At 47.8% G+C, this 27102-nt stretch overlaps 1 protein-coding gene across 3 annotated transcripts in view; it reads left to right on the top strand.

The window, feature by feature from the left end:
• Positions 1-414: 414 nt before the first annotated feature.
• The window catches only part of Ebf3 (EBF transcription factor 3), a 116275-nt gene continuing 89587 nt past the window's right edge, over positions 415-27102 (top strand). For all 3 annotated transcript variants that reach the window (XM_005351429.3, XM_026781056.1, XM_005351427.2), the window contains exons 1-6: positions 415-794; positions 900-1056; positions 1417-1480; positions 2197-2252; positions 5178-5251; positions 6877-6945. In XM_005351429.3, coding sequence (XP_005351486.1) covers positions 661-794; positions 900-1056; positions 1417-1480; positions 2197-2252; positions 5178-5251; positions 6877-6945 — 554 coding nt within the window. In that variant the 5' untranslated portion in view covers positions 415-660. The remainder of the gene's footprint in view (positions 795-899; positions 1057-1416; positions 1481-2196; positions 2253-5177; positions 5252-6876; positions 6946-27102) is intronic.

The following is a 27102-nucleotide window of genomic DNA, read 5'->3' as shown; positions in this document are numbered from 1 at the left end:
CGGCGGCGGCGGCGGCGGCGGCGGCGGCGAGGGGCGCGGCGAGGGGCGGCCGCTCCCATATATGGCGCAGGCACCGCCCCCCGACGTCACCCTCTGACAGCGCTGCTCCCGGGGGCTTCGAGTTTTGGCTCCCGGGAAAGGGTCCATTCCTCGGGGAGAGAGGGCTGAGTTTTGTGAGCCTCCGTCCGCTGCGCGCGCCGCTCCAGGCCCCGCCGCGCCCCGCCTGCGCCCGGGACTGCGCCGCGGCACTCACTGCCCCGTTTATTTGTCTTTGGAGCAGGCGGGCCGCGCCAGAAGCGGGCGATCCCGCAGTGTCCTGCAGCCTCGGACGCCGCCTGGCTAGGATGACACCACGTTGAGTGCGTCTGCAAACAACAACAACAACAAGCGCCGCCGCGGCCACCGCGTCCACCGCGCCCTGCTCCTCCGAAGCGCCGCGCCGCCGCCGGTGTAGCCCGCCCGCTTCCCCGGCCGTCCGCAGTGCCCGGCCGCCGGTGTATGCCGCGCCTGCCCGGGACGGGCTGAAGCCGGCGGCGGGCCGCACCGCAGGCGCCAAGCAGGGCCAGGGCGGCCAGGGCAGCCTCCTGCCGCCGAGCCCCGAGCGCCGCCGACTGCGGACGCGCTTTCGGCCGGGAGCCGCGGCCGTCACCAGCAGTGTTCATGTTTGGGATTCAGGAGAATATTCCGCGCGGGGGGACGACCATGAAGGAAGAGCCGCTGGGCAGCGGCATGAACCCGGTGCGCTCGTGGATGCACACGGCGGGCGTGGTGGACGCCAACACGGCCGCCCAGAGGTACGTACCGGCCGCCCCCGCGCGCCCTGGCCCCGGCCCGGCTCGGCCCCCTCCTCCGGCCAGCGCCGCGCTGCTCACCGGGCCGCTGTCCCTTTCCTCCTGCAGCGGCGTGGGGCTGGCGCGGGCGCACTTCGAGAAGCAGCCGCCTTCCAACCTCCGGAAATCCAATTTCTTCCACTTCGTGCTTGCGCTCTACGACAGGCAGGGGCAGCCGGTGGAGATCGAAAGGACCGCTTTTGTGGACTTTGTGGAGAAAGAGAAAGTAAGTGTACACTGGCGATCGCACCCTCCCTCTCCTGGAGTAGGGGGCAGTCAGTGCCTGCGCACGGGGTCCGAGAGCCTCCCTCGGCGGCGGGAGTGCTCTGCCCGGCGACCCAACCGCCACGTGCGGTTGCACTGGCCCCGCCAAGGGCCGGGCAACTTCTCTGTGCCCTCGGACTCACTGGGGGCGAGGGGAACGCTGGGCTTGCGGCAGGAAAAGTGACATCACTGCGTAGCTGCGAGCCAGGAATCCTGCCTGCAGTGTGTGAGGCTGAGGGGCCTCGATCCTGGAGGGGGACCGATCGCGGTGACCGCGCCTGATGCGGCCACGCTAAATGCAATTATTTATCGTTGCTTTTAGGAGCCGAACAACGAGAAAACCAACAATGGCATTCACTATAAGCTGCAGCTACTGTACAGCAATGGTAAGTACCGCTGCCTGCTGACTGCCCTCTGGCCCTGTGTGCTGGCTCTCCCTTCCCGCTATGGTTCCAGGACATAAAGATTTTGAGATTAAAATGACATGGGTGTAAACACGAAATCTTCTCATGGCATAGAAGGAAAACAAAACATAAACGATCGATAAGTCGATGGCACTTCACATGATTAACCGGTGGGGCTTGAAGTAGAAAGTAAAAGGGGGATCGATAAGGGCTCCTGCAGAACATCACTTTTAAGTGACTTTTTTCAATTTTGCAAATTAATGTTAATTATTGAGATGGGGGTAGCTCCGTAAAACGAGCATAACTTACTTCCTGTGCACTGTTTAGAAAGAGAAGAACCCTCTAGAGGCCCTGGAAGGAGTTCGGACTCTGTTTCCATAGGTGCATTCTCTTTTCGAAAAATAAATGACCATATGGACCCAGAGCTGCACGCAGGCCCTGCTCTCCACCAGGCAGACTTCTTACACCTCCAAATGCAAACCCTAAGAGTCCCGAGACTCTTAATTAAGAAAAGAAAAATGTCAGAGGCGACTGGGGTTTTCTGTCTCCCTCCCAATTTTGTAGGGATTGCCTTAAAGCTTTGCTGCTCAGTGGAGGCAGTAGTCCCAGACCCTGGCTTGCCGAGGCCCGGGTGTCCCTCTTGAGGTTCAGGCTAAAATCTTGCTGAGAATTTGTCCTTTTTTTCCCCTCCGCCACAGGCGTCAGAACAGAGCAAGATCTCTACGTCCGCCTCATAGATTCAATGACCAAGCAGGTGAGAAAGTTTACGCCTCTGTACTCATTGTTTTATTCCTTTCTGCTGAGCTGGGGTTGTCCTGGGGCTGAGAGAGCAGACTGACAAATGGATCTCCTGTATTTGTTTTTCATTTCGCTTCCTTGACATGCTAATGAGAATTCCATATTTATTGGAATAAATGGAGCGGTTGGTACAATAGTTTATGCTGTCATTAAAACAGGACATATATGCTTTATTAAATGACTTGCGATTGGAATCAAACTCTGTCTTAATTAATTATGGTAATTAATATTTGACAGAAAAATTTCAAGACCCCCTTGTTTAGTTTTTAAACGTTTCTTCCTCAGTTCGGAATGATTTCATTGATCCCTCCCCCCTGCAAAGACAACTAAGTCTGTCCCAAAGCTCCTCGAGTTAGGCTCGATTAGTTATTTTCCCTCCTCCTTGCTAGTGTCATGGTCTAGTAACAGGAGATGTGCATTTGGATTTAAAAGTTAAATGTGCAGGGGTGAAAAGTCACCTTGTTCTCCTCTAGTCCATCTTCACCTCTCAGCTCCCCATCTCCATAATTCAGAGGCTGAGCTCCAGGGGTCACCGAAACCCATCCACTGCTCTGCTCTCTCTCCCACCCTCTGTCATACCTTATAAATAACATAATTACAAGCAGTTCCTTATTAAATTATTTAACCTGTCTTGGTCAACTTTTCTGATGATAACTATTGGCTATCAGTAATGTGATTAACTGCAGAAAAGCGCCTTATTGCTTTTTGACGGTGTTCAGTCTCTGGCTGCTCGTGTTGTACTTGGGTGATGTGTTATTGTTTTAAGGATGTCGTTTCCACTTTCTTAAAACAGAGCATTGGGTGTTTGTATATGGAATTTCCAGATTAAACACATCCTGCTATGATTCCTTGAGAAATTAAAATATACTTATAAGCAGCACCTCGCAGTTGAAATGAAAGTGGCCATTTCATTTCTGAAGCTAACTTTTAGAATTGTGCACCAACTGGGAAAGAGCCTTCCCTCAAGCCTCCTGCAGTCTGGCACACATGCCTCCCGTTCTCTGAGCACAGTTTGCACATTTTGTTTCTCTTTGAAAAAGTTTGTCCTTACCTAGGCAGCAAGAGCATGAGGTTTTAATGTCTGCAGCCGCAGAGCTGTATGGTTTTTCTCCCGGAGCAAAGATCTGGCAGGTAAACCTGTTTTTCTGACACAGACTGTGGTATGCCCTTTTGCCAGCCTTGCACCGATTCACAGAAGCTCTGGAACTCGGCTGCTGTTTGTCAGGCGCCTTTTATTTCCTTTGTATGTCGGGCAGAAGGTTTTGCGGAATCGTTGTAGTCTAATTAGGAGGGTTTTGCAGGCGCTGCTAAGTTTCTGTGCCACACGTATGGGTGTAGCAGGAGGCTTCGTTTAAAGTGCACTTTTTTTGTTCGTTTCGCCTGGTACCTTTGCAGTATAGACGGTGCAGAAAACAGAGGCATTTAATCTCCTCACTGACGGGGATGGGGAGAAAGTAAAGAAATAGCCCAGTAACTGATCAAAGAGTCAATGGCGCTGAACCGACAGTTTATGGATTTCTGTTTGTGCTACAAAATAAAAAATAAATCAAATATAAATACGGGGATCATCGGAGGACAAGTCATTCGTTCAGAAGTACTGGTGTCGCCAAGGCCGCTAGTCCAGCAGCCCGAGGCTGCTTGTTGGCCTGTGGTGACTCTCACCACTTCTGTGGTTCCGAGCGGGCCGAGCTCCAGGCCGCCGACCAAGGCTGGCGGAGACTCTTCCCTCTTCCCAGGAAGCCAGTCCCGACGCCTAGCAGAAAGGGCTTTGTCCGCCTGGAAGTGCAGGAAAGTGCTGGAGGAGGTTGGAAGTAATTTCCAGGGTGGGGGGGCGGGAACTGCCGAGAGGGCAGCCCTCCCCCTTGGAGGAATTTTCTGCCCGGAACCTGCGGCTGGCGGCCCCCGCCTCCCGCCCCTCCCCCAGTGGCCTTTTCTCCTCTTCTTTGGGCGAGGCGGGCGGCGGCGGCGAGGGCGGCCGAGCCTCGGCTCCCGGCGGTGGAGCCGGGCTGGGCGCCGGCGTGAGCGCACCTAGGGCTTTGCACCATCTGGCGGAGCCTCTGCTCAAAACCCACCCGAGCGTGCGCGCAGACACTGCCTTTTTACCCGAGAAAAATCATTGTTAGCACTTTGAAAATAAACACCAGATTGGCCATTAGCACTTTCTTTCCAAATATCATCGGGCGAGGAGCACGTGGCCGCGGGCAGGGGCGCCCCGAGCCGGGGCCCTCCTGCGGGCCGCCAGCTCCCCGGCGTGGTGCGAACACGTGCGGCTGCTGTGCACTACTTCCCGCTGGTCGGGGACTCCGAGCCACTCAGCCCAAGTCGCACGGGCCTCCGCTCGGGCTGGGGCTGAGGGTGGCGGCGAGCAGGGCGAGGGGCTGGAGACTGGAGCCCGGCCGGGGTAGCATCTGGCTCGAGTAGGGAGGAGAGCTTCTTCTGCGCCTCGCGACCTCTTGGCGTCTGTAGTCCCAAACGTACTGCGATCGGCTTCTTCCATCAGAGAATCTGGCCTTAGTGTAGACAATGGCCGGAGGATTCCACCAGGCTGCGGTGGCCCACTGTCCAGGAGCCCGGTGGGAGTCCTCGAGCCCTCGTAGGCTGAGCCCTGGTCTTGGCTGGTCCTGCTTAGCCCTCCCCGAAGCCCTCTGGAGTCCAGGTCGGACGTGCGCCGGTGGGAAGAGCTCGGCAAGCGTGCAGTGCGAGGCCTCTAAGGCCTGGCCCCGTGCCTGGGGTGGTGGGGTGGGAGGGTGGCCTGTTAAGTCTGTCGCCTCCCCTCGGGTGCTGTGCACCTGCCACCCGCGAGGCCTGCAGCGCCTGTAGTGGTTTGGCGACCAAGCCACGGGCTCTGCGTGACCCCTGCCTCTGCTTGTCCCTCACGCAGGCCATCGTTTATGAAGGCCAGGACAAGAACCCAGAGATGTGCCGCGTGCTGCTGACCCACGAGATCATGTGCAGGTGAGCCCCCGGGAGGCGGGCGGCCCCGGCGCCAGCCAAGTCTATGCAGGCGGCACTTGCAGGCGCCTGGCCACCCCACCCAACTGCGGGAGAGAGGGCATCCATTGAAAGGTAGTAGACCGGAGGCCCCAGGCTGGGCCAGAGCCGCTTCCTACCTAATTCCCCTATCAGTGATGATGGTCAGTGCGACCCGCTGCTCAGCCGAGCAGATTAACATATTGACCGTGTCGTGGTAATATAGTTAAAAAGGAAAGAAAGAGAGAAAGGAAGAAAACAGACCAGGGGATGCCTCTGTCCTCGCGCAGGAGCCAGAGTTCACTGGGACTCATTTGACTACTCCTTTCTCCAATGCTCGCATCCTGAGACGTACAATTGTCTGTTATTGATAAAAAGGAAAGCCTTTTGTACTTATTACAGAGCTCGTGTATGTGAGAATTGGATTGTGATTCTGTCAGTTAACCTCTTCCCTAGAGCAGCGATGCATCGTTCATATTGTTGTTAGATAGCGTGCCGTTACTTGAGATCTCTGTCAGAAGAGCAATTTCCCACCTGTTTTTTTCTAACTACCACAAGAGTTTCGCCCCTACATGGCGAATAAAAACGCATCATTGACTTTGTATGTGTGGCATGTGAAATATAGTTGCAAGGAATAATAAGCGAAGGTTGTGCAGGCTTGCAGCCTACAGTAGCAGGCCCCGTACTCTGAGGGGCATACTCTCCTAGGCTATGGTTGCCTGTTGCCTGAATGCCACTTCTGAGCAGAGGTATTGTTACAGCACCAATATACAAAAGCTGACTTTTTCTCATATCAGGTAATAAATATAAATTACAACCAATAAAGTGGAATTTCTTTATTATCCACTTCTGCATGTACAGCAATTAACATAGAAAGCGCACAGATGTGATTTAAGCTCTAAGTGGAAGACTGTAGACTTTCTTTAATCACTTTAGCTGTCAGCTTTAAAAGGCTTTATATACTTTGCCTACCATATGGTGTTAATTTAGCTAATTTAGACATGTAACCATTATACAAGTATGCTTTTTTAAAATGCGAGAAGCATAACATTTTTGTTTCGTTTCTGCTTTAATTAAAGTTTCAATAACAGAGTTAAGGTGGGCTTAAAGAAGCGACAATAGACGTTTGTGATAGATTGATGCCTGCTTTTGTGCTTATAATTAATAAATGCCCCCAAAGAAATATTGGTTAGAGGTGGCATCTTGCATCTTTTCCAGAAATAACAGCTTGACAATTGGAGGTAAACAAAAGCCGAAGCTGTGAAAAGCTATTCCCCAGCCTCCAGCCTTTCCTCCTCAGTTCACTGCAAAGACAAACACCAACAGCATGTTTTCTGCATTTTAGCATCATAATTTGTATAGGAGCTCTGGCTACTCCCGCTAGTATTAATAGATGCGTTTAACTCTGCTCCTTCTGGCAGGAAGTTGCCACAGAAGTTTAGCTGAAGAGCATGCTAACTTACTAGGCTGAAATTTGTCAAGCTGCCTAAGTAGGAAAACTATTTTCTTGACTCCTACTGCTTCATTGTCAGACTTTGAAAAAAAAATTACAAGTCGGACAGAGGAAGCTGGGATGAATACTAAAAGCCATGTTTACAATTGCCCCACAGCCGGTGCTGCGACAAGAAGAGTTGTGGCAATCGGAACGAGACGCCCTCAGACCCCGTAATCATTGACAGGTAAGGATGACTTCTTTATGTTCCAAACAAAATGGTAGCAGCAAGCCAAACTCTCTGCCTTGCTTGGTTTCCAGTGGCTCCTTAGCTTTGAGGCTGCTGTTGGGCTCATCTTGTGCACTGCGCCATTTGTCCGCGTGCACAGGTGGGTTGACGTGGAAACCCGGTGGCTTGCTCTGTGGGGATTCAGTAATTGCTTGCGAGTTGTCAAGGGAAGCAGTTTCATCTGCCACTGCTCTCACTGTGAGGAGCACTTTATGCCTAGAGAGTCTCTGGCTTTAAACCCAGAGATATGTCATAAAATGCTTTCTGCTAATTTGTTAACAAGTATTTCATTTTTTGCATTATTATTATTATTATTGTTATTATTATTATTTATATATATATTTTTTACCTCGGATGGTCGTTGAAGTTGAAGCGTGGGTGGTGGTGCTCTTGCAGTCATCGCCCAGTGGTAGAATGAATTTAATCTGCTCTCAATTAGTTGCAAAATGTCTCCTAATTTTTTTCCAATTGTGGCTGTCGTTTTATGTCAAGTAGCAAATATGTAACTAACAAACCAAAGTTGTTATAATTGAAACTAATTACACATGCTGGTTACATTTCCAACATTAATTTCCATAACTAGATTAGCTATATGCATTCTTTAGGTTTGCTGTTCCTCATCTTGCCATTTATCATGTTCCTTGGGCAACGTGGCATCCTTTTAAGATACCAATCATTAGTCCTAATGGTGCTAATGTGCACTTGGCATTGCCTTAGTGGAAACAACAAAAACACTGCCACCCTCCGCTCCTGACTCACCCAGGCTATTCTGAGGAGGAGAGGAGATTTCTTTCTTCCCAACAATGGGGAGCAGCAAGGGGCCCAGTGTGTGATTGACTGCAGATTTTGAAATTGGTACCCAAATCGAATAAATGTTAGACGTGTATATATGACACCAGTTTTGTGAGGCAGAGGGTTAGACTGTTTTGAAGAGGGGTTGAGTTTCAGCAGCTTTCCTTACAAAGTTATCTTTTGATCATGAACTTTGCTGTCCAGGGTCTGAAAAATTAAACCCGGAAAACCCCACGAGTTAAGCCTAAAGAAGTCTGCGGCACCAGTGGGGAGCATTGCTAATGTTTAACTAGCTGGAATAGCTGTTTGCTTAGTGGAGAATGTTTGGTATCTGACAGAAGGGACAGCTCTCTTATTAGTAATCAAATAGGGCTGACCAGTTGTGGCCGTCAGTCAGGCAGTTGAGAACAAGTTCAACACTTTACGAAACTGGAGCTACAGAAATCAATGTAATTATATTTGTTTCGGTGTCGTGGCTATGGAAGTCATGCAGCTCTGGGTTGTTGTCTTGAGATGGAACGCATTTTATTTTACTTTATTATTATTAATTTTTGGAGGGGCTCAAAGTGTACGGAATAGCCATTGGAATCTTGTCTGAGTGGGAGATGCTTGAAAAGCATTAGCCTTTACTGCAAGATTGTGAAAATGCTTCCGCATTCTACTTGGAGATTTTAAATGTGGTTTGGTTTTAAATCATAATTTTAAAAAAATATGCCATGATGGTGGAGGGGCCATGTTGGTTTGACTCACATTTTAGGTACTGATTTCCCCTTCAAAAGCATTTTGGGTTTGTTCAGTGTTCAATCACTTATTGAACATTGATAGGGAATAACATCTGAGACTCAGTTTTTAATCACATGATGGGTAGTGCTTTCCTCCGATCTACAAAATTTACTCTTTAGTTCTCCTCTGAGGGGGTCTTTCTTATATTTGTTTAATTAAAATGTATACAAGGACCACTCATACCTTTTTAACCTAAGAGAAGTATATGATCATTGATATTCTAGAAGCACAAGAGGAAGGGGAAAATGTGAAAACATTTGGTTAATGGGTTTACCGTGTTTATTTGAATAAGGAGGATTGAAGCTCCATTTACGCTTGGCATAAATGCTTCGGAGGTCTTAATTATTGATGAAAAATCTGCTCTGCTTCTAAATTCAAAGATATGACAATTTTATAGGAATTTTAATCACTTTCCATGTTAGGGATTTTAAGGTAAGGATAGTTTTATGTTCTGACAAATACAGGGAACATTTTTAGCATTCTTAAGAGAGCTGTCACTCATAATGACAAAATACTATTAGTATTTGGTTGCTTGCTGTAAATCCCCGTGAACTGATTGTGGTATTGGCACTATCTCCAGTTTAAGGCGTATTTCTAGAAGAGGAAAACAAATGAATTTAGTGTTTGCTAGGACAGCTTGTGTTAATCAAAGAGAGAGACTCATCTTTAGGAGGCGATCTCTTTGGAGCAGTGTGGTCATTTGCAACAGAGATGTGCTTCAATTTCATAATGATGATCGTTTCTGTATGCTGTGGACTGCCTCTGAAAATCAGTTGCTCCCGTTGAGTTTCAGCCTGGGTTTCCTCTTGAGTATTGCAGAATAAAATGTCCCATCAGATCGGTGAGTTTACAGGTCCCCAACAGTCCTGTCCTCACTTGGTTAGTTGGCTTAAGAATTCTATACAGTGTGTTTCGCCGGCTTCTTATGGCCTTTGTATACATTTAGCAGGTTCTGACCAGATAAAGCATATTTGTCCTGAGGATATAAACCAATAATTCCAACCTGAATTGAGATCAATGGACCCACATTTGCTCCAACCCACACCAAGCTCCTTCCACATGTTGAGACTGCTTTGTGTGTTATGAGAACAGGGAAGTAAGCTCCCTGCTCTGGCAGGGTAATCACATTCTATAGGCCCTGATGCCTTAAATCAATTAATTACACAATTTAGTTTAGTTATCTTTCAGAAGTATTAGATACTTACAAATGGCATGGAAGACACTTCAGAGTAGGGGGGTAGGGAGGATGTCTCCCATTAGAAATCTTTTCATTTATTATAAAGCTTTCCCTTACGTGAGATGCTTTCTCCCACAGAAAACACTGTTGGAGAAACAGTTTTTTATAGTTCCATGTATTTAAAATAATATAGCGACTTACCAAGTCGAGAAGGAATATAGCATTCTGAAGATATGGCCTATAAGAGGCAACCACAGGAACATATCTGCATATACTGAATTGACTACAAAGAGTCAGGCCTACCTCCTCATACTACACACACACACACACACACACACACACACACACACACACACACACACACACACGTGCATGCTCGCGTGTTCACACACATGGCCCTGCACAGTCAAGGCACCTCACATATGCAAGTGTGTGTATGCAAATACATACACATTCACATATACATACATGAATTTTTATGGTATTGCTGAGGAGGAAAGGAATATTATGTTCCTCATGAAATAATGTTTTCTGTGAAAACACAAAAGCAGATGGTCTTCATTAGGAACACCCATTGTCCACATATCCCAAATATGAGCAGATAAATCTCTCCTGTTTCACCCGTACATTCCAAGGGCTGCAAGTGATTACAGGATGTCGGCGTAGCTGCTAAACCAAAACCACACTTGGGCTCACATTATTCGACTGTGCCATCCGGGTCTGTTTCCTCAGGAGCTCTGGAAATGCCTGGGGAAGGCACATCACTTTACCCTCCCCTTCCTCGCTCTGCTTGGGGAGCACTGAAACACAGGGTCCAACTGTTGCAGCCTGTGGAGGACTCAGGAGCAGGGCAATGTGGCTGCCCACTCGGACTGGCTGCACACCGTGGGTTGTGTGCAGCTGAGAGCATGCTCTGCGGGGCGGTTCCAGATGGCACTGTCTCTGGCGTCCTGCTTGCTGGCATCTCTGCAGCAGGCAGTGCCCCCTCCCCAATAAATCTGGCATTAGTCTATAGAGTTTGGGAGACTTATCATTCCAAGTCTGTCCCTACTTTCCTGTCTGGGAGCCAGACATCTGTTTATCCTATTTTCTTTCATACAGAGTTTGGAATGGCTGTAGTTTTTCTTTTTTTTGGGGGGGGGGTGCATGAAGTTTTGTCATATTTAACAGCTGTTACAGAATTTCAGCCCTGTGGGCTCTGAAAATACTTTTCAGCTGACCTCAGATTTTTATACATAATTGACATTGGGTTGTAGAAAAACATTATTTGCTTAACCTCTCATTGTCTGCGATTTCACACTGTCTCTGGTCCGAGGGTGTAAGTACCAGAGATTTTAGCTCTGTGCTCTCTCCCAGCCCTCCAAAGCCTTGCTTGATTCATCTGTGTGTTTTAAGTTTACACCTTTAAAGTGATTGCAGAACGGTAGCCCAAAAGGACTGGAGGTTTTCTTTTTCTCCTTTCCCTTCCCTTCTCTTTCTCTCTCTCCTCTCTCTCCTTTTTTTAGTCAACAGTGTTTCCTTTCACTTCCTGTCACAAAGGTCAAAGAGAGCCGACCTTTGCTGGCAGTCCTGCTTGCTGAATTATTCATGGGATTGACTTTTTGTCAGCACACACAGTTGTGCTCTGGGACAATTTATTCATTTACCTCATTTAAAGCCCCTTTCTGCACCTGTTCAAGTATTAATATCATGTAATTTGGGCCTAATGCCGATTTTGCTGAACACTCATTATATTTTTTATTAGCTATATTTCCAAACGATTATGTATGATTATTACCAAGCCTTACAAACAGCACTGGGTTATTCCCTAGCCCCTTACATCTTCTTGTCAGGTTGTTTTCAGAAGCAGGGTGGATAAACATTTGACCAGTCCCGATGTTTTTATTCCTACTCCATCTCCAAGCGGAGAAGTTAAAGCTCCCTCCCTCATGGCCTTGCACGAGCGTGATTAAATCCAACTCGGCGAAGCTGTACAAATGCCAGCGTTTATAAGGTCAACGCTTTTGTTAAAAATGCTATGTAAATGAGGATCTGCAAAAAGGGACATTAAATAAAATTAAATTCATTGTCTTCTTTAATGTCATTTACATTTTGGCTAAGCCTCGGCCTGTCAAGGAGGATTTTAAAAATAATTTTAATTACACATCATTTAAGGAACCCAAGGTTTTCTATTCAGTAGCATTTGGATAACCTGCAAAATGGAGACCTGTTTGATAACTTCTGAAATGATGGATTGTCATTCTGTATGCATAATACAGCAAGGACAGCATAGTTTGCTGTTAATTTTTTCCTTCTCAGTTTTCTTGAAAGTGAATATAATTATCATCAAACAGGCCTGGAAACCCTGGAGTCCTCCTCTTGGCCTTGGCTGGGAAGCTGTGACACTCTTTGGTTCTGGGTCTATTTTAGTACATGGGGACTTCAGAGAAGGGAAAATATTGGCTAGATATTTGGCAATATTAAAATGCACTTTGGATGAATGGAATGGCTACAAAGATTCTGATTCCGGTTGGCACGAGCCCCATTTGGCTCGGCCAGGCTCAGGTGTGAATGGCTGTTTTATTCCCTTGTATGCCAATGGAGAGAGGCAAAAAGTTCACCATGTTCATTCATCCTTTCATTTTTTTTTTTTAAATAAACTCCTGAAAATAAACAGAAAAGGAAGAGCAGTTTAACAGAGTCACAGTGTAACTCTTTCATTTAGAGGAGTGGCACCAGGAACAGTGCCCACTTTATGTGCATGCTTCTGTGCCCACCACAGTGCCAGGACTGTGCATCAGGCATGGCACATCTTTGTATAAGCTGATGGTGTGTATCACAGTGAGCAGTAGAATGCCAGGGCCAGCATCAGGCCTAGGGTTTACGTCTCTGCTCTAGGCTGAAGAGGCCTGCAGAGATTTATGGCTGCCTGGTCTGGCTGGGTAAGGCCTACAGGGTGACCAGGCCAGGCCAGTGGAGAGCTGGGTTGGAAAACAAGCCACAGGCCCACAGTGACTTCCGCAGCACTCCTAACCAGCTCAGATTCTCATCAGCTCTTTCAAGGGCTGAAGCTGTGTGGTGCTGCCTGTTAGGGGCAGGCAGCGGCAGGCAGCCCATTGCTATGAAAATGCAGGGCTGGAGGGAGGGGCTGGAAGCAGGGCTGTCAGAAGCTATACTCCAGGAGGGATGTTGACGCAGACCATCCCGCGCCTCTGCCGCAGCCTTATCAGGTGAAGAGCAAAGATATAGCCAGTGCCTGTAATCGTGTTAGGACGGCATGGATGAATTGGATTACCGTATGGAAAGCCGTCCAAACTCAGAGTTCTGTTACGCATGCTTACAGGAAGCAAATAATTACGCTCTGTGCACCAGAAGATAATTGGGGCTGGCCAGAGGCCTTCTCATGACGCTGGAGAACGCAGGAGAAGCTGGCCTCCTGGAAGCTTGTGGGGCACACACAGGGAGGAGGAAGGCGATCTTCCCCAGATATAGGTGGCTCAAGTTGATGCTATAATTTTCGGTTACTTTTCAAAAATGGTGAATAATTTATCAGAATTCAAACTCACAGTAGCTATGGGAGGCATGTTGGAGGAGATAAAAATTCCAGGCTCTAATGATGGAGATTGTCGTGGCAGACAGGAAGTGATTGACAAGTGGGGGTACAGGAAGTGAGAACTGGAGGAGCTTAACCTGTACTTGGCAGAGCTGCCTTAGCTTGCACTCCGAGAAAATGAAAACCATTCACCAGTCCGCTCCCGACTGCTCGCCAGAACACACGCTTCTCTTGTTTGTTTATCTTAGTGGCAAATCTCTCCAAAATGTTTGTGGTTAAAACTCTATATAATGAGACATTATGCTGGCATTATGAATGCTTTAAAATAAAAATATAGCTATCATTTAGAAAAATAAGTGGAGGGATTTTATGGGTTAAGGGCTTTCTTGCTATATTTTATAAGCTCTCGGACTTGGGGGTAACTAATGTTCACTGCATCCTCGAAGCCGAGAACACTTTCTAAAACGTTTTATTCAGAACACAGCCCGTCACATCTGTCAGAACTGTAAATGTTGTAAATTTGCCAAGCAATTGGATGAAGATCACTGTGTGTAGGGGCAGAGGGGAACTCTGACTTTAGTTACTTTTATATCGCTTATTTCTCATGCCCTTAAAAAATGGAAAAAAAATAAACCCTCAAACCTCTCCATTTGCAATTCCTTCACTGAAGGTTACTCAATTAGAAAACGCTCAAAATCTAGGAGGGGCCCCTTGTCTATGGATGGCGAGCATCCCCTGAAAGCAGCAGGGCCATACCGAGCGCCTTCCCGGTAATTCTCTAGGAAATGAGTTTACCATGTGCAGAAAGGAAGGGGCTCGGGTGGTGTTGTTGCAGGACACAGAGCCCAGGCCCCACCAGCGGAAGAAGTCGGCTCCAGGATGTCTCTGCTGGAAGACTCAGTGCTGCACATCTGGGAGGAGGCCTCTTTTGCCCTGACAGGCAGCTCTGGCCTGCCCCACCTCTACCCCTGATCCCCCCCACCCCCTGCTTGTAATTCCCATCTCTTTCTTTCAGAAGAAAGCACCGGGGCCAGGGTGCCATGTTCAGGTGACACAATGAGACACACCTTTGGCACTGTTCAAGGACCTCCAAACATTTGCCCTCCTGATGGTGCATTTACAAAGAGGGGAACCATCCGTGACGTGGGAGGCTAGCCCTATAGTACAGGCTTCGGTGAGGGCACATTGCAGCCTTTTTTGGAGTTCTCACCGAGAGTCTAAGTTGTAGACAGATGTACAGAGGGGATGCTCTAGCCTGTATAAAGACAGGTCAGGGCCATCCTGGGGTGACACCTATGCAGCAGCAGCCTGAGACTTGAGTACAGACCCAGAAGTACACCTTCCTCAGGAGTACAGGTAGCATGGGCCAATAGGTCATCCATCTTTGGCAAGGGAGAGGGCCTGCCTGTCATTAGGAACAAGACAACTATAGCCCAGTGGAGAGGGCACCTCTTGCAGCCAAGTTAACTTGATCTTTCTGGTTCTAGAGTCAGAGATGATGCCCTGGCTTAGGGCAAGCTTCCTCCTTGAGCATCTTTGCCGAGACTCTCACTGCCATAGGTATAATAGGTAGGGTCTAAGTACTGTTCTGACAGGTAAGGCAGACAGGTATGTGTGCCCAGTTCTCATCACTCAGAACCCTATGCCCGGCTCTGTAGAATGCCACCCACAGGCAGAGGTAGGGGGAGCCTGGGTATTTCAGGTGGGCCCAGGAAAGCAGAGACCACAAGGCAGGGACTTTGGAGCTGCCTAACTAAGATGTGCTACCTGTCTGAGCAGCCAACTGTTTTCCAGATCCATTTTAGGCTCAGAAAACTGAGTTGACAGCGTAAGTTCCTTTATACCATTTCCTCCTCTGCCCTAAGCTCCCGGTGTGAGCATTTTGCCCTGGGTATGGGACACTGGTTACTAATGTTGATATGTGTTAACTAAAGTCCACAGTGGCTGGAGGACTCACTAGGTGCCCTACATCCTGTGGAGTGTAACAAATGTCTCATGGCACGGATCTCCCATCGTGTATCTTACAGAAGACTATTCTTGTTCTGGCCTTTGTCCCCAGTGTCCCACTCTGCGTCCCTCTCCCTTCCTAAACCCACGGCACTTGCCCATTTGTCCCTGGATCCCTGCCCTTCAGGGATGCCACAGGTAGAGTCTTACTAAATATGCAGGCTTTCCAGAGCAGCTGCCTCTTGAGAGTGGCGTGCCCCGAAGTTTCCCGCCTCTCCTCTCATAGCCCGCTGCTAACCCTTTAGTGATTCTTTTTGTTCTCACCCCTCCTTCCCCCTAAAAGTTCTTCCTTTCTTTCCAGTCTTGCTGTTTTGGTGTTCAGTTCTTTCATTCCTGAGCTTATATGCTACACGTCATGGCTGAAAGTTGTGTGCGGGGGTTCTTGTGGCTTTTTCAAGCTGCATGTCCCACTTGCCCCCCCCCACCTGCCCCCCTTCGAGTTCTTGGCTCCTTTACAAAAAAGTTAAAACGTTTTAACTTTATATTAAGTATTTATTGAAGTGGTATAGCTCAATTTCACTTATTAGGGTTTTATTTCCTAAATAATACTGTTTGGAATATTTAAATCATGTAGGCCATAAAAAGGGGAATGATTAAATTATAGGAAAGGCAACCCTGCTGCCCCCCGGCATAAAAACGGGATGAATTCAGCATTTGATGTAGTTGTTGGCTTTTTTTTGGTTTAATAAATTACACTACAAATTTTCCTAATTGCCAAACAAAATGTTAGGCCGGCTTTAGCCATTGCTGACAGTAAAACAGAGCATAAAGCTTGCTGAGAGTTATATGTGGTATTTAATACGAGACAGAGTAACGCTTGGGCGTTCTCGGTGAAGTATGAATTCACACCCACAGCATTTGTTTCACATTAGGGCAGGTTTGTAAATCAGATCAGTGTGCTGGGATGGGGTGGCCGGGTGGCCTCTTCTTCTGGATGCTCAGTTGTTGGACATGTGGCCAGAGACGGCTCCCCGTCCACTTCCACATTCTCAATGAAGCGATAAGCCCCATGACACCCGGAAGATTGGGTCAGGAAACAAGTTGGGGATTGGATTGGATGAACGGCGCGTCCCTACCATGAGAGGTCACCGGTCTGGGCTGGCCACTGGGCAGCAGCCATCAGTTACCCAGACATTGGTTGCTGTGGGTCCCCGGCCAGGGGAGGCCCCAGGGAGGGAAGCAGGACCTGGGAGAGTGCTTCACGGGGCACACCAGTCCCTGCCATTTATTAAACGTGACAAGCGAGCTCTAAACAGAACGGTCCTTTCCCCAAAGATCATTACTTTGAACAAATAATGAGTCATGCAAGTTACTACGCAGCCAGGGTCCCATCCAGAGCTGGGCCTTTGTGCGGTTCAGACGCTGCCCTCACCCACTCCCCAGCGGAAGGACAGGTTCTCTCTCACTCCATCTCATCACCAGGGCTCTTGTCCTGGATACTTGTCTTGCCTCTCTGGAAGCCTGGTTTTTTGGTCACAATTCCCAGAAAAGCTTAGCATGGAAACATGCTTGTCTCAGTTCAGTGTATTCTGACACCCATGGATGTCCTATAGTTTGAAGACACGTCTTTCCTGCTGCCGGGGCCTATATGTAGGCATAGCAACAAAAAATGCCATAGGCGGTTGTGAGACCAGTGAGAAGTGTGTTTGCTGAGTTCGGGCTGTCTGTCATGAGTAGTGGTCATGGTCCATGTTTGCTAAGACCCCAGGATAACTATTCCCAGCAATTAGAGCATCCAGACCCCTTTCCAGCACCAAACTCATTTGTTCCCATTTATTAGGCTGTGCACAGTAAGTAATTTACATTGTTTCAGAGTTATGTGTTATGGTAATTTATTGCGTGTGCGGAGGTCACACAGAGGTGACCAGTCGCAAGGCAGATCTCTGTAAGGCGAGGAGGGAGAACCCAGAAGGAGAAGCAAGAAGGCAAGGGGCCTGTGATTTTTAAACTGGCTACAGCCTTTTTAATCACATCTTGATTTATTCCCTGTGACGTGGCTGGCTTTACTCTTATTTTCTGTTTTTTAACAAATCAGAGCTGAAAACTGGACTTTTTTCTTCTTTCTTTTTTTTTTTTTTAAGGAAATGGTAGCGATATGTTTTAACGAGTGGAGACTTTTACTAATGCCCTGAATAAAATATTTGCCAGAGGCCTCCACTAAATGTAAAAGCGCTCCACAGAGGAAACAATGTCGTCACTGTTCCCTCCTCATCATAGCAGGTTTCGTTATCAAGTTGAGGAAAAAGGCTTGTTTAGGCGAAAATAATGACCATAAATAGAGCTGTAGAGCAGGGCTCAAGGCAGCAGTGACAGAGGCTGCTATCAGGACCTGCAATTCCAAGGAAATATGAGTGTTCTGATCCAGGGAAGCAGTAATTATCTTTTTGTGAAGAATGTACAATGGTGTCGGATGATGAATTGATCGCAGATTGGAAGCGTGGTTCAACTGTCATGTTACAGAGATAAGAGAGAGCCGCGGGATTGCTCATTGCCTTTGCTAGTTCACAGCCAGCCAGTTTATTAGCACAAATCCCAAATGTTTAGTAAACTCATTAGGTCCCATCTAATGCTAATTTATCATCATAGATGGAACCCTAGCAGTGAGGCCGGAGGACAGTACGGAATCCGCGTGATTTACAGAGCTTCCTGATCAATCACTTTCCCTGCGCTGACCATTTTTCTTCAAACGCTTTAAAGGGGCCTGAGTGAGCCGTAGGATCACACCATTCCAATCGGTCAGGGTTCTTAGAGTTATCTTCCCGAGGATGGTTATCTGGAAGGTTAGGAAATCCTATACAGGCTGATGTGAGGAACAGCCTGGGTCTAGGGTCCCTGTGCTGCCTTCCTCCACGCCTCCACCCCCGTCCCCCCTCCCAGCTTACCGACCCGTCCTCTCCCCTCCCCTCTCCAATCCTCTCCTCCTATCTTTCCTTTTCCTTTTACAATCTGGTCACAGAGTCGAATTCAAAGAATTTCCTTGCAAAATCAGTTTACCAAGAAATGCATCATGGTACATAAATGTCAAGTGCAGTTTATTCTAAACTTCAGACAGTGTTTTTCTTTTAAAAAATCAAGCTTTAAATGCCCAGTTCTCCTGACATTTTCGTACATATTCTATAGTGTTTTCGAAGAGGATAATAACCTTTGCTTGATCCCAGGCAACAGCTGCAAAGATAATGAAATTCTTATGATATTTCACCAGGTAAAATGTGAATTGCAGAAGAAAAGCTATTGAATTTTTATGGATCTTAATCGCATAAAATGAGATTCATGGGGCATACGTATAACTATACTCGGTGGACCAGCTGGCTGCAGTTGCAGCGAGGATTCGCCGCGTGGTGTGAGGGGCGCTCCAGCCTCCACTAAGAAATGCTCCCCAAACGCTGCCTTCAGCTTGCCCTAAGAGTGATAATGAAATATGACAGAAATTTCCTTGTGCTGGATCAGTGGCAAGCGAGGTCCTCCACCACCAATATTAATTCATCTGACTTATGTTCCAGTCTTGATTTACCTTATGATTAAAAACTTCTGCAGGTCTGCTCAGCAATTGAGATCAGATCTCATCTGCAGCCCAGCAGTATTGATCCCTATTTAACATCAAGGCTCAGAATTGATTGGCATTGATTAACAATAAAAATGCTCTCCTCCATGTCCAGCCGCCAAGCCAGCATTCTTGAAAGGAGGACGCTATGTCGTCCTCCTCATTGCCCAATCTGAAAAGAGAAACTACCCCACCCACAAGTAAACAATATATTTTAATGTTATTGTAGCTGGATGCTGGACCGACACTGCAAATTGATTTTATTCTTGTTGTATGAGATAAATATCTTTAATAAAATTCTCATTTTATTTAGGATTTTACAGGAATAACTTGATTACTCAAATAGTGGTATTTTTTTCTTTTCCCATGGTGTAAAGAATGGATTAAAACATAAAGGCCATAATAACGTAATACTAGAGACCAAATGTTAATCAACTTTGAAACTCTGCACAGGATGGCTAAGTCCATAGTTCATGTGTGGAGATTGCAGGGAACCCAGAAGACAACTGGCATTGCAGAGTGGTTTGCTCTTTCAGCCAGGCCTGTGTGTCTGGAACAGCGCATGACTGCTGTGTGCTTGAAGGCAAGCTCCTCTGCAGAACGCCTCGAGAACATATGGTTCCAGAGAGCGCAGCCCAGCAGAGCTACTCAACAGGAGCAAACCAAGTCGCCTCTAAGAGACTGGGCTTTTGTTTCTGTTTTGTTTTCGCTGCCTCCTATAGATGTGGCCCCAAGAAAAGGAATCTCTAGCAATTCTTTTAACTAATAGCAGAGATTTTAAAAAGTGAACAGAGGAAAACAGATGAGAAAAGTCTTGCACACTCTAACTCCTGATGTGCTTTCTGGGGAGCTGTCCTGTTTCCAAGTCCGGCTGGTAACCCCTAGCAACCCGTTAGCGCGCATCCTTAGCATCCAAGTGCACTGGAGGCCTGGTCCAGCTGAAAGGAATTATCCAATCTCTAACATCCAGAAGTTTACAGTTATATAATGATGGAGAAAACCACAAATCCCAGGGGATGTCAAATTTTAGAGATACTTTTAAAATGAAATTATCCAGCCAAGCCTCTAAGACAACCTTCTTGTGCTTAAGACAATAACTATGGCCTGGGATGAATTTCTTTTTTTGTGATAGGGCAAATCCAATTTGCTTCTTTAACTGTTGATTAAGGAATCAGTTCTACAAGGCTGTCCCCTGGAATTATTTGCTGTTTATTTGTCTGTGGAGAGCTTCTGGAATCCCCTCCAACTGGGAAGGCCAGGTCGGGCATGGCCATAATGAAGAGCTGCCTGGCGGCTCCAGGCGCTCTGACTGGCCTTGTTTGTGTGTAAGAAAGAAATAGTCGGTTCTTTGAGCAGCTACTTCCTATCATGCCAGCAAAGCAGCGCAGAGAGGAGGACCCAAATTTGTCTTCTCTGTAGTCTTCCTTTTGTACTCTCGAGGGAAACACCCATTAGGAAGCAATAAATAAGTAAATGCCTTAAATTAGAATGTATCTCACTTCAACATTCTCTGAATCAGTGTCAGTGTGTGATCAGGAAAACCAAGGTGTTTGGCTCCTCTTCTGCACAGGACATAACTTCCCTCCCACTGGCTTGGATGGTATGAGAAGAGGGGCCTATTCACCTAAAACCAAACGTGAGTGCCGAATGTGGTATGCCTTTGATTTTGTTTAGATATGAGAAGTCACCAATAATTTGCAAACGGATGTGTAATATTTACAAGAACTGAACTCTAGTTCCACCCCTGAATGATTCTTCGTATGGGAGGCCAGCCTCAGTTTTCATGAATTGTCCCAGGCTTTGTCCCGGTGCGACCGACCGGCTTTGTTGGTTGGTTTCTGCCTGCTCTCTGGGTGCCTATGGCTGCCAAGCGCAGTGTGAAGGGCTCTGTCAGACATATGGTATTGGTGTTTGGGGAAAGTCTATCCTGGGTTTTTTTTCCTCTTTGATGAGAGCCATTTTTCCCCTGCATCAGAATGAAGTCTGATTTTTAGTATGAGGGTTGGGAAGGAAGTTCGTTTTTTTTTCTTTTTTCTGAAGCATATTACATTGCTATCCCAGGAAGAAGATATACATACACAGTGTGGAGAGGCTACCAAGCGCCCCCAGGCAGGACTGCCCTGAAGGGGAGAGTGTTCTAAGTCCACTCAGAATCTTTGGAGATATATCTGAATGTTCACACATGTGATTTTTAGGTTTATTAAAGTTGTAGTAGAAAAATGAAAGAAAAAAATGTAGGTAAAAAACAGTCAGTGTGTCAGAATTCATGTCGGCCAAGTGTGTGTGTTCCCTGGGCCTGAACTAGGGGAGTTGGGCTCCTCAAGCTGCCTCTCTGCTGCCTGCCTATAGGGGACATCATGGCTTGGACTACTGGTGTAGAGCTTGAACTGCAACTTTTTTACTTATAGCTTCCATCCTTGACTCCCTGCCAGGACCACCTTGGGTTATCCTCTCCTGACCTCTCAGCCCCTGGAGAGAGCCCTGCTCTGCCATCCTCTTCTTTCCCCACCTTCCTCTCCTTGCTTTTTTGGCTGCCGTCCTCAGATGCCTGCCAGGCCATCCTTGCCACACTCTGTGACTAGCCTTATGGATATGGCTCCGGAAGCTGTGGACCGGGAGACCTTGTCCCTGTTCTCACTCACGTCCTACTTCGGAGCCTGTTCTCATAGTTTCTTGGAAGCAAGGAGTGGAAGCCTGTGTTGAGCCTCAGCTGAGCTAGCTGGGCTGCTTCTCTGGGCATGCTGTGTCTCTAAGCCCGGTCTGTAGCCAGAGGTGGAGCAGAAACCAGTGCCTTCCCTAGCATATGTCCTTACCTACTGATGCTTTGTGCTTCTGAGCAAAGGCTCGCCTGCCCCACCTGCCTCACCCTGTCCTTTCACGGCTGTATCTTGCTGAGCCCCTCAGGGGATGCTTTGGTGACTTTGGTACCTGCCACAGGCTGTGCATTGATGATGTTTGTTAGCTTAGCTGTTCGGGTACAATGCTTTCTTTCTTAATTTAAAATATAAATATCTGTACCCTCTTTCTGACCAAGTTTCCGTAAGTCCTGTAGGGAGTAGGCAGCCTTCTTCCCTCACTAATTCCTGAAACCTGAGAAACTCTGGAAGGCTCTTACCCAAGAAGGTCACCTTATGAGAATGGGATCTGGGGCCGTTCAAGTTTCCATTGGGGACCCCGGAAATGCTGGTCCTACCATCCAGGGAGGAAAAGCAATAGGTGGTCCACAGCAGCTCTGTGACAGTTGCGGGTGTGTGAGCCCCTTGTGCCTGATCGTTCAGATTCCTTCCTGTTCCTTTAGCCTCTGGGTTGCCCCTTGGATAGACAGGTGGCCATGGATGGGAAAAGTCCCAGGACTTAGCCAAGGAGTGAGGGCATGGCTACTCCTTTTTGGTTAGTCTCTGCTTCCTAATAGGTGTAAGAGGAAGCCAGATATGGGAACCCACCACTGAAATCCTATTGCAATCCCTGCTGGAGGTCACAGGGTGATCACAGGTCACAGTTGTTGAGGTTCTTTGTAAGAGCTGTCTGCACAGCTGAGTCTGGAACTGTTGACATCCTCTCAGATTTGGGGCATTAAGAAGCTTGTCTGAGACTAGTCAGCTGGAAGGGCTGCAGCTGGGATTTGAACTTAAGCTGCTGGGGCCCTTTATTCATTCACCCCTTAGGGCTCATGGTGGCCAGCAGGCTCTGAGATTGGCTCATAGTAAGCTCTGGTAAGTACTTCTCTCCCTTGACCTCCAGGAAATGCTGGATAGGTTTCATGCACTGTAGGACCCAGCTCTTGAGACAGGAAGAGAAGTCTTCTCATGACGTATGGGTATGACCTGCACCCTGTGCAGAATGCTGGGGGTGTCTGTGTTTTGGACAAGTGGTTTATATAAATGAGGCCATAGTGTGCACATGGTGTGGCTTTGTGGGTGATGAGCAGATGCCCTGGAGCACTTGTGTCCCTGTGAGAGTTGGGCTAGAGATCTTCGGAGCTGTGAACTTCTAAGGAAGATTGGGAATACTGGATATGGTGGTGCATGCCCGTAATCCCAGGGTTTGGGAGGTGGAAATAGGAGGATCAGAATTTTAAGGTCATCCTCATCCGCATAAGGAGTTCAAGTCCAGCCTAGGATATATATGATACCCTGTCTCAAGAACAACAACACAGAAGAGATTAAGAATATTCAAAACATAAGTGGGGAAGCATATAGGGATGCTGCTGTGTTGAGGGGTGCAGTCAGAGGGACACTGAGCCCCACCACTGCAGGGCTTCTCAAGTTCTCAGAAGGCTATTTAGACATATTGTTCCTAAGTGCAGTGGTAAGGTTGATACCTTTCTCTCCGCCCCGTGGAATGATTCAGAGAGCGTCTAGTCTCAGCGCGTACAGCACAAGTTTGCTATTGACTCGAAGATCTCCAGTTCCACATGAGAATTCTAATTCCATTTATCAAGGAGAAGTGCTGAAAGGGTTTCAATCTGATTAAGCTCTATGGCAGGAAAATCCAGAGAGGCAACATCATAATGCCTGCCCCTCAGCAGAATCGAGGATGCTACAGTGGGCAGGCTGCCTCTGCTTAGAGTGCCCTCAAGCTGTCTCTTCCCCAAGTGTGGCTAAAAAATAAACATAAGGAAAATAAGAGACTGAGAAATGGCTCAGTCATTAAGCACCAGGGCTAAGCTTAGTCTGCAGAACCCATCCAAGAAAGGCATGTGTGGTGGCGTGCTGTGATCCCAGCTCTGAAGGGGTGGGGCCAGGTGGGTTCCTGGGGAACACTGGCCGGACAGCCTAGCCTACTTGCTGAGTTTCAGGCCAAGTGAGAGATTCTGTCCCTCCAAAATAAAGGTAGATGTGGAGAGAGATAGTTCAGTGGTAAAGAGCATTTGCTGCCCTTACAGAGAACCTGGATTTAATCCCTAGCATCCACATGGTGGCTCACAGCCATCTGTGACTTCAGTTCCAGGGGATCCAACCTGACCCTGTCTTCTAACCTTTCCAGGCACCAGACCTGCGCATGGTACACAGACATGCATGCAAGCAGGAACACTCATGCAATGAAGTTAAAAAAAAATGTAAAAGAAAAAGAAAAGAAAAAAGTGGATAGCACCTGAGGAATGACATCTGAAGTTGTTTTTTGGCCTTTGTGCATGCATGAGCGCCCGCACACATGTGTGAACATGCCTCCATACATACTAGCACACAAAACACTTATGCACTCTGTAAAACAGGACAGAAATACAGGTCCTTAAACAAAACCTGTGCTGTAAGAATGAGTCTCTGAATCGCCCTGTGTACTGGCTACCCCCTCAAAAGTCACTGGGGTCTCAGCTTTCTTGGGGGGGTCTCCTTCTAAGAGTCCCAAGGGGAAGGGACTGTTTGGGCCTTTGGAAGCTTGACCTTGATCTTGAGACTATTTTCCAAGCTGCTCTGCCACTCTCTATGCAAACCAAGAGCCTCTGTGTACTGCAGAACCTCGGACTTCTTCCCTTGAGGGGTAAAAGCTCCGGCTGCTCACAGAGGTGGTGGCCAAGCCTTCTGATCCTAGTGAGGATACAGACCTTCTGTCCTGGGGCAGTGCTCCGTGTTTGAGGTGGGTCACCCATCCCTGAGGCCCTTTCCAGTCTTGAGGGACTCCCTCAGCCTTTCCTTACTATCCCTGACTCCTGTGTCTCGCCTGGTGCATTTTTGGTATTTTGAGATTTTGGTAGTTTGAACACTGTCTCCCTGGAATTCTGGATAGGACCGAGTTTTATCCATTTAAAGTGAATTGTATAGCGTCTAGGGCATAAAGGAAGCAAGAGCAAAACCTTCCATGAAATTAGAAACTCTCTCTGCTTAGCTTTACCTTCTGGTACATTTCAGTGGTAAGAGTCCCTTACACACAGGCTGCCTGCTCCCATTGGCTGCCCCAGCTACTTGAAACCATCTACTTTTTGGGCCCTGGGCAACCTTTGCTGTATTCTGTAGTCTCAGCTGCTGACATTGTCCCCAGAGACATCCTCAGATTTTCTATGTCCCTTGGGCAATACCCACTGGGGTCATGTCCCTGGCCCATCTGGTGGGAGCAGGAGGATTTGAGCCAGTCCTTGCCTTCCATAGACTGTCCTTGGAGAACTGTTACCCTCAGGATGAACAAAAGGGACTTGAAAACTGTCGTGGAATACCAGCACCAGCCTGTGATGCTTTCTGTAATTCCATAAGTAGAATTCTATATAATTCCATAATGTAATGATGTTTGTAATTGGAATTGATGTCGCTGTTGTACACAGGCCTCTATGACTGCACCTGCTGCCTCCTCTAGCTGGCCTCAGGCACCAGCTGCAGGATTGGGGGTGGGGTAACTTCTGGAAATCCCTCTCCCCATAGTGGCATGGTGGTGGAGGAGGGGCCTTTAGTGCTTAGGAGACACCTTGGGATCTGCTTTTTACGAAGTTCCTTGTCTGGGTTGCCTGTGATCGAGCGTGGTCCTTCTTGATCTTGAGTGGGTTCCTCTTTCTACTCATCTGCTCACATACTATACACTTTGCTTTGTCAAGCTTGTCCATTGCCAGACTCTGGTTGGATGGTCCCACTCCATGTCCCTGTTGGGCAGAGAAAGCCCTGTAGTGTGGGTCAGGCTAGCCCCAGACATGACTGATAAATGGCTTGCCACCTGAAGGGTTGTGCTTAGGAAGCGGGGCCCTCTGGATGAGTAGCTATGGCCCAGAAACATTGACTTGATGCCCATTAGCTCTGTGCCTTACTTGGCATGCTCAGCATCCCTCATTGATAGGTGCCAAGTTGTGAGGCCAATTCCTAGGAGGGCTGGGCCAAATAGACACTGGAAACTGTTGTGCCTTCAAAGAGGTCCCTGTTAGTGGAAGCTTGTAGGTTGCATGGCTTATAGCTATGAGAGCTTCTGGCTAACATTTTTGGATAAGTATGTTTCATACAGTACTCAGAGCACTGGGGCATGCTTACCCTAAAATGTCAGTCTTTGTTTATTAGGTTAGATTAGCACCAGGCCCAAAGCAGGCCCTGCCGGTCCAGAACAACCTGGAGTGTTGCAAAGTAGTCCAAAGAGTTCTAGAATTGGCTCAGTTTGCCCAGACAGTGAATTTGGACATCTTTGAGGGCTGACCTGTATCTGCATGTCCTGCTAACTTTAGATCTATTCATGGGAGGAACACCTGAGATCTAAATGTGGAAATTCTGCCTTGGTTACTTGACAGCTGGCCTGGTGCCCGTGGAGTGTTCATTAGTTTTCAGTCTGCAGGATTCTCCTCTTCCCAACAGGAGCAGTGGGATCACATGAGGGAATGGAAACGAGGGGGTGGGAACATTGAACTCAGACACTCCCAGCCCCACCACTAAAGCATGCAGCTTAATAGTATGCAAATGAGCTAATACTCAATAATCACTCAGAGTGACTCATTTGCATTTGGCCCTGAGATGAGATTGCAGATAGGGTGGTGGAGGAAGAAGCCATCAGAAAGAGCACCCAGAGGTCCCTGTGTTCTGTGAGGCCCTCACCTAGAGCTGCTGGTGTTTGCTGAGCTCCTGCCAGGCAGGGACAGAGTAGACTCCCAGGACCACCTCTCCTCCTAGACTAGGCTCCCATGGTGCCCCCTGGATTCTCAGCAAGATTCAGAGGTGGGGCTTATCCTGAGCCCATGGACAGAACTAAGGACAGGATGTCTCTGCTTGAAACTGGGAAAGACCACTGGGAACTTGGAGTTGTTGGGTTTGGGAGGGAGGGGAGATTAAAGACAGGGATGGTACAAAGCTCTGATGTCTGGAACAAGGTTATCTGACAGTGTTCAGGATGCCCAGTTAAGTTTGAATTTCCTGCCGTCAATGAGTAACTTTAAAGTTACTTTAAAGACTGCACTACACTCAATATTTGACATATATATGTATATATAATAAAATAATAATTATTGGTGAGCAGAAATTCAAATCTGGGTACCTGTTTCTTATTCACTAAATCTGGTAACCCCAGTGTGTCAGGGCATAGAAGTCAAGGACCTACCTCTGTCTGTGCCCCTGTTGGATCCATGGAGCCACTTAGAAGAAGTTGAGTGGGGATGAGGAGTGAGAAGAGATGGGAGGGGCCAAGCACACACAGAACACTGGTACCTGGGCAGTCCAGCAGAGGCCAGGTGGTTGGCACTGTGGGGTGAGGAGTCTCTAGGGAGGAGATAGAATGGGTGTGCTCACCTTTTCATGCCTAATCTGACACAGGACAGAAAGAGGAGGCTCAGAGGTGCCGCAGCCCACCCCGAGGCTGCTGGGACAGGGGACGTGGTCCCTTCTC

This window comes from Microtus ochrogaster, chromosome 8 (genome assembly GCF_000317375.1).
Source record: "Microtus ochrogaster isolate Prairie Vole_2 chromosome 8, MicOch1.0, whole genome shotgun sequence".
Classification (NCBI taxonomy): Eukaryota; Metazoa; Chordata; class Mammalia; order Rodentia; family Cricetidae; genus Microtus; species Microtus ochrogaster.
This window is presented reverse-complemented; position numbering and strand designations above follow the sequence as displayed.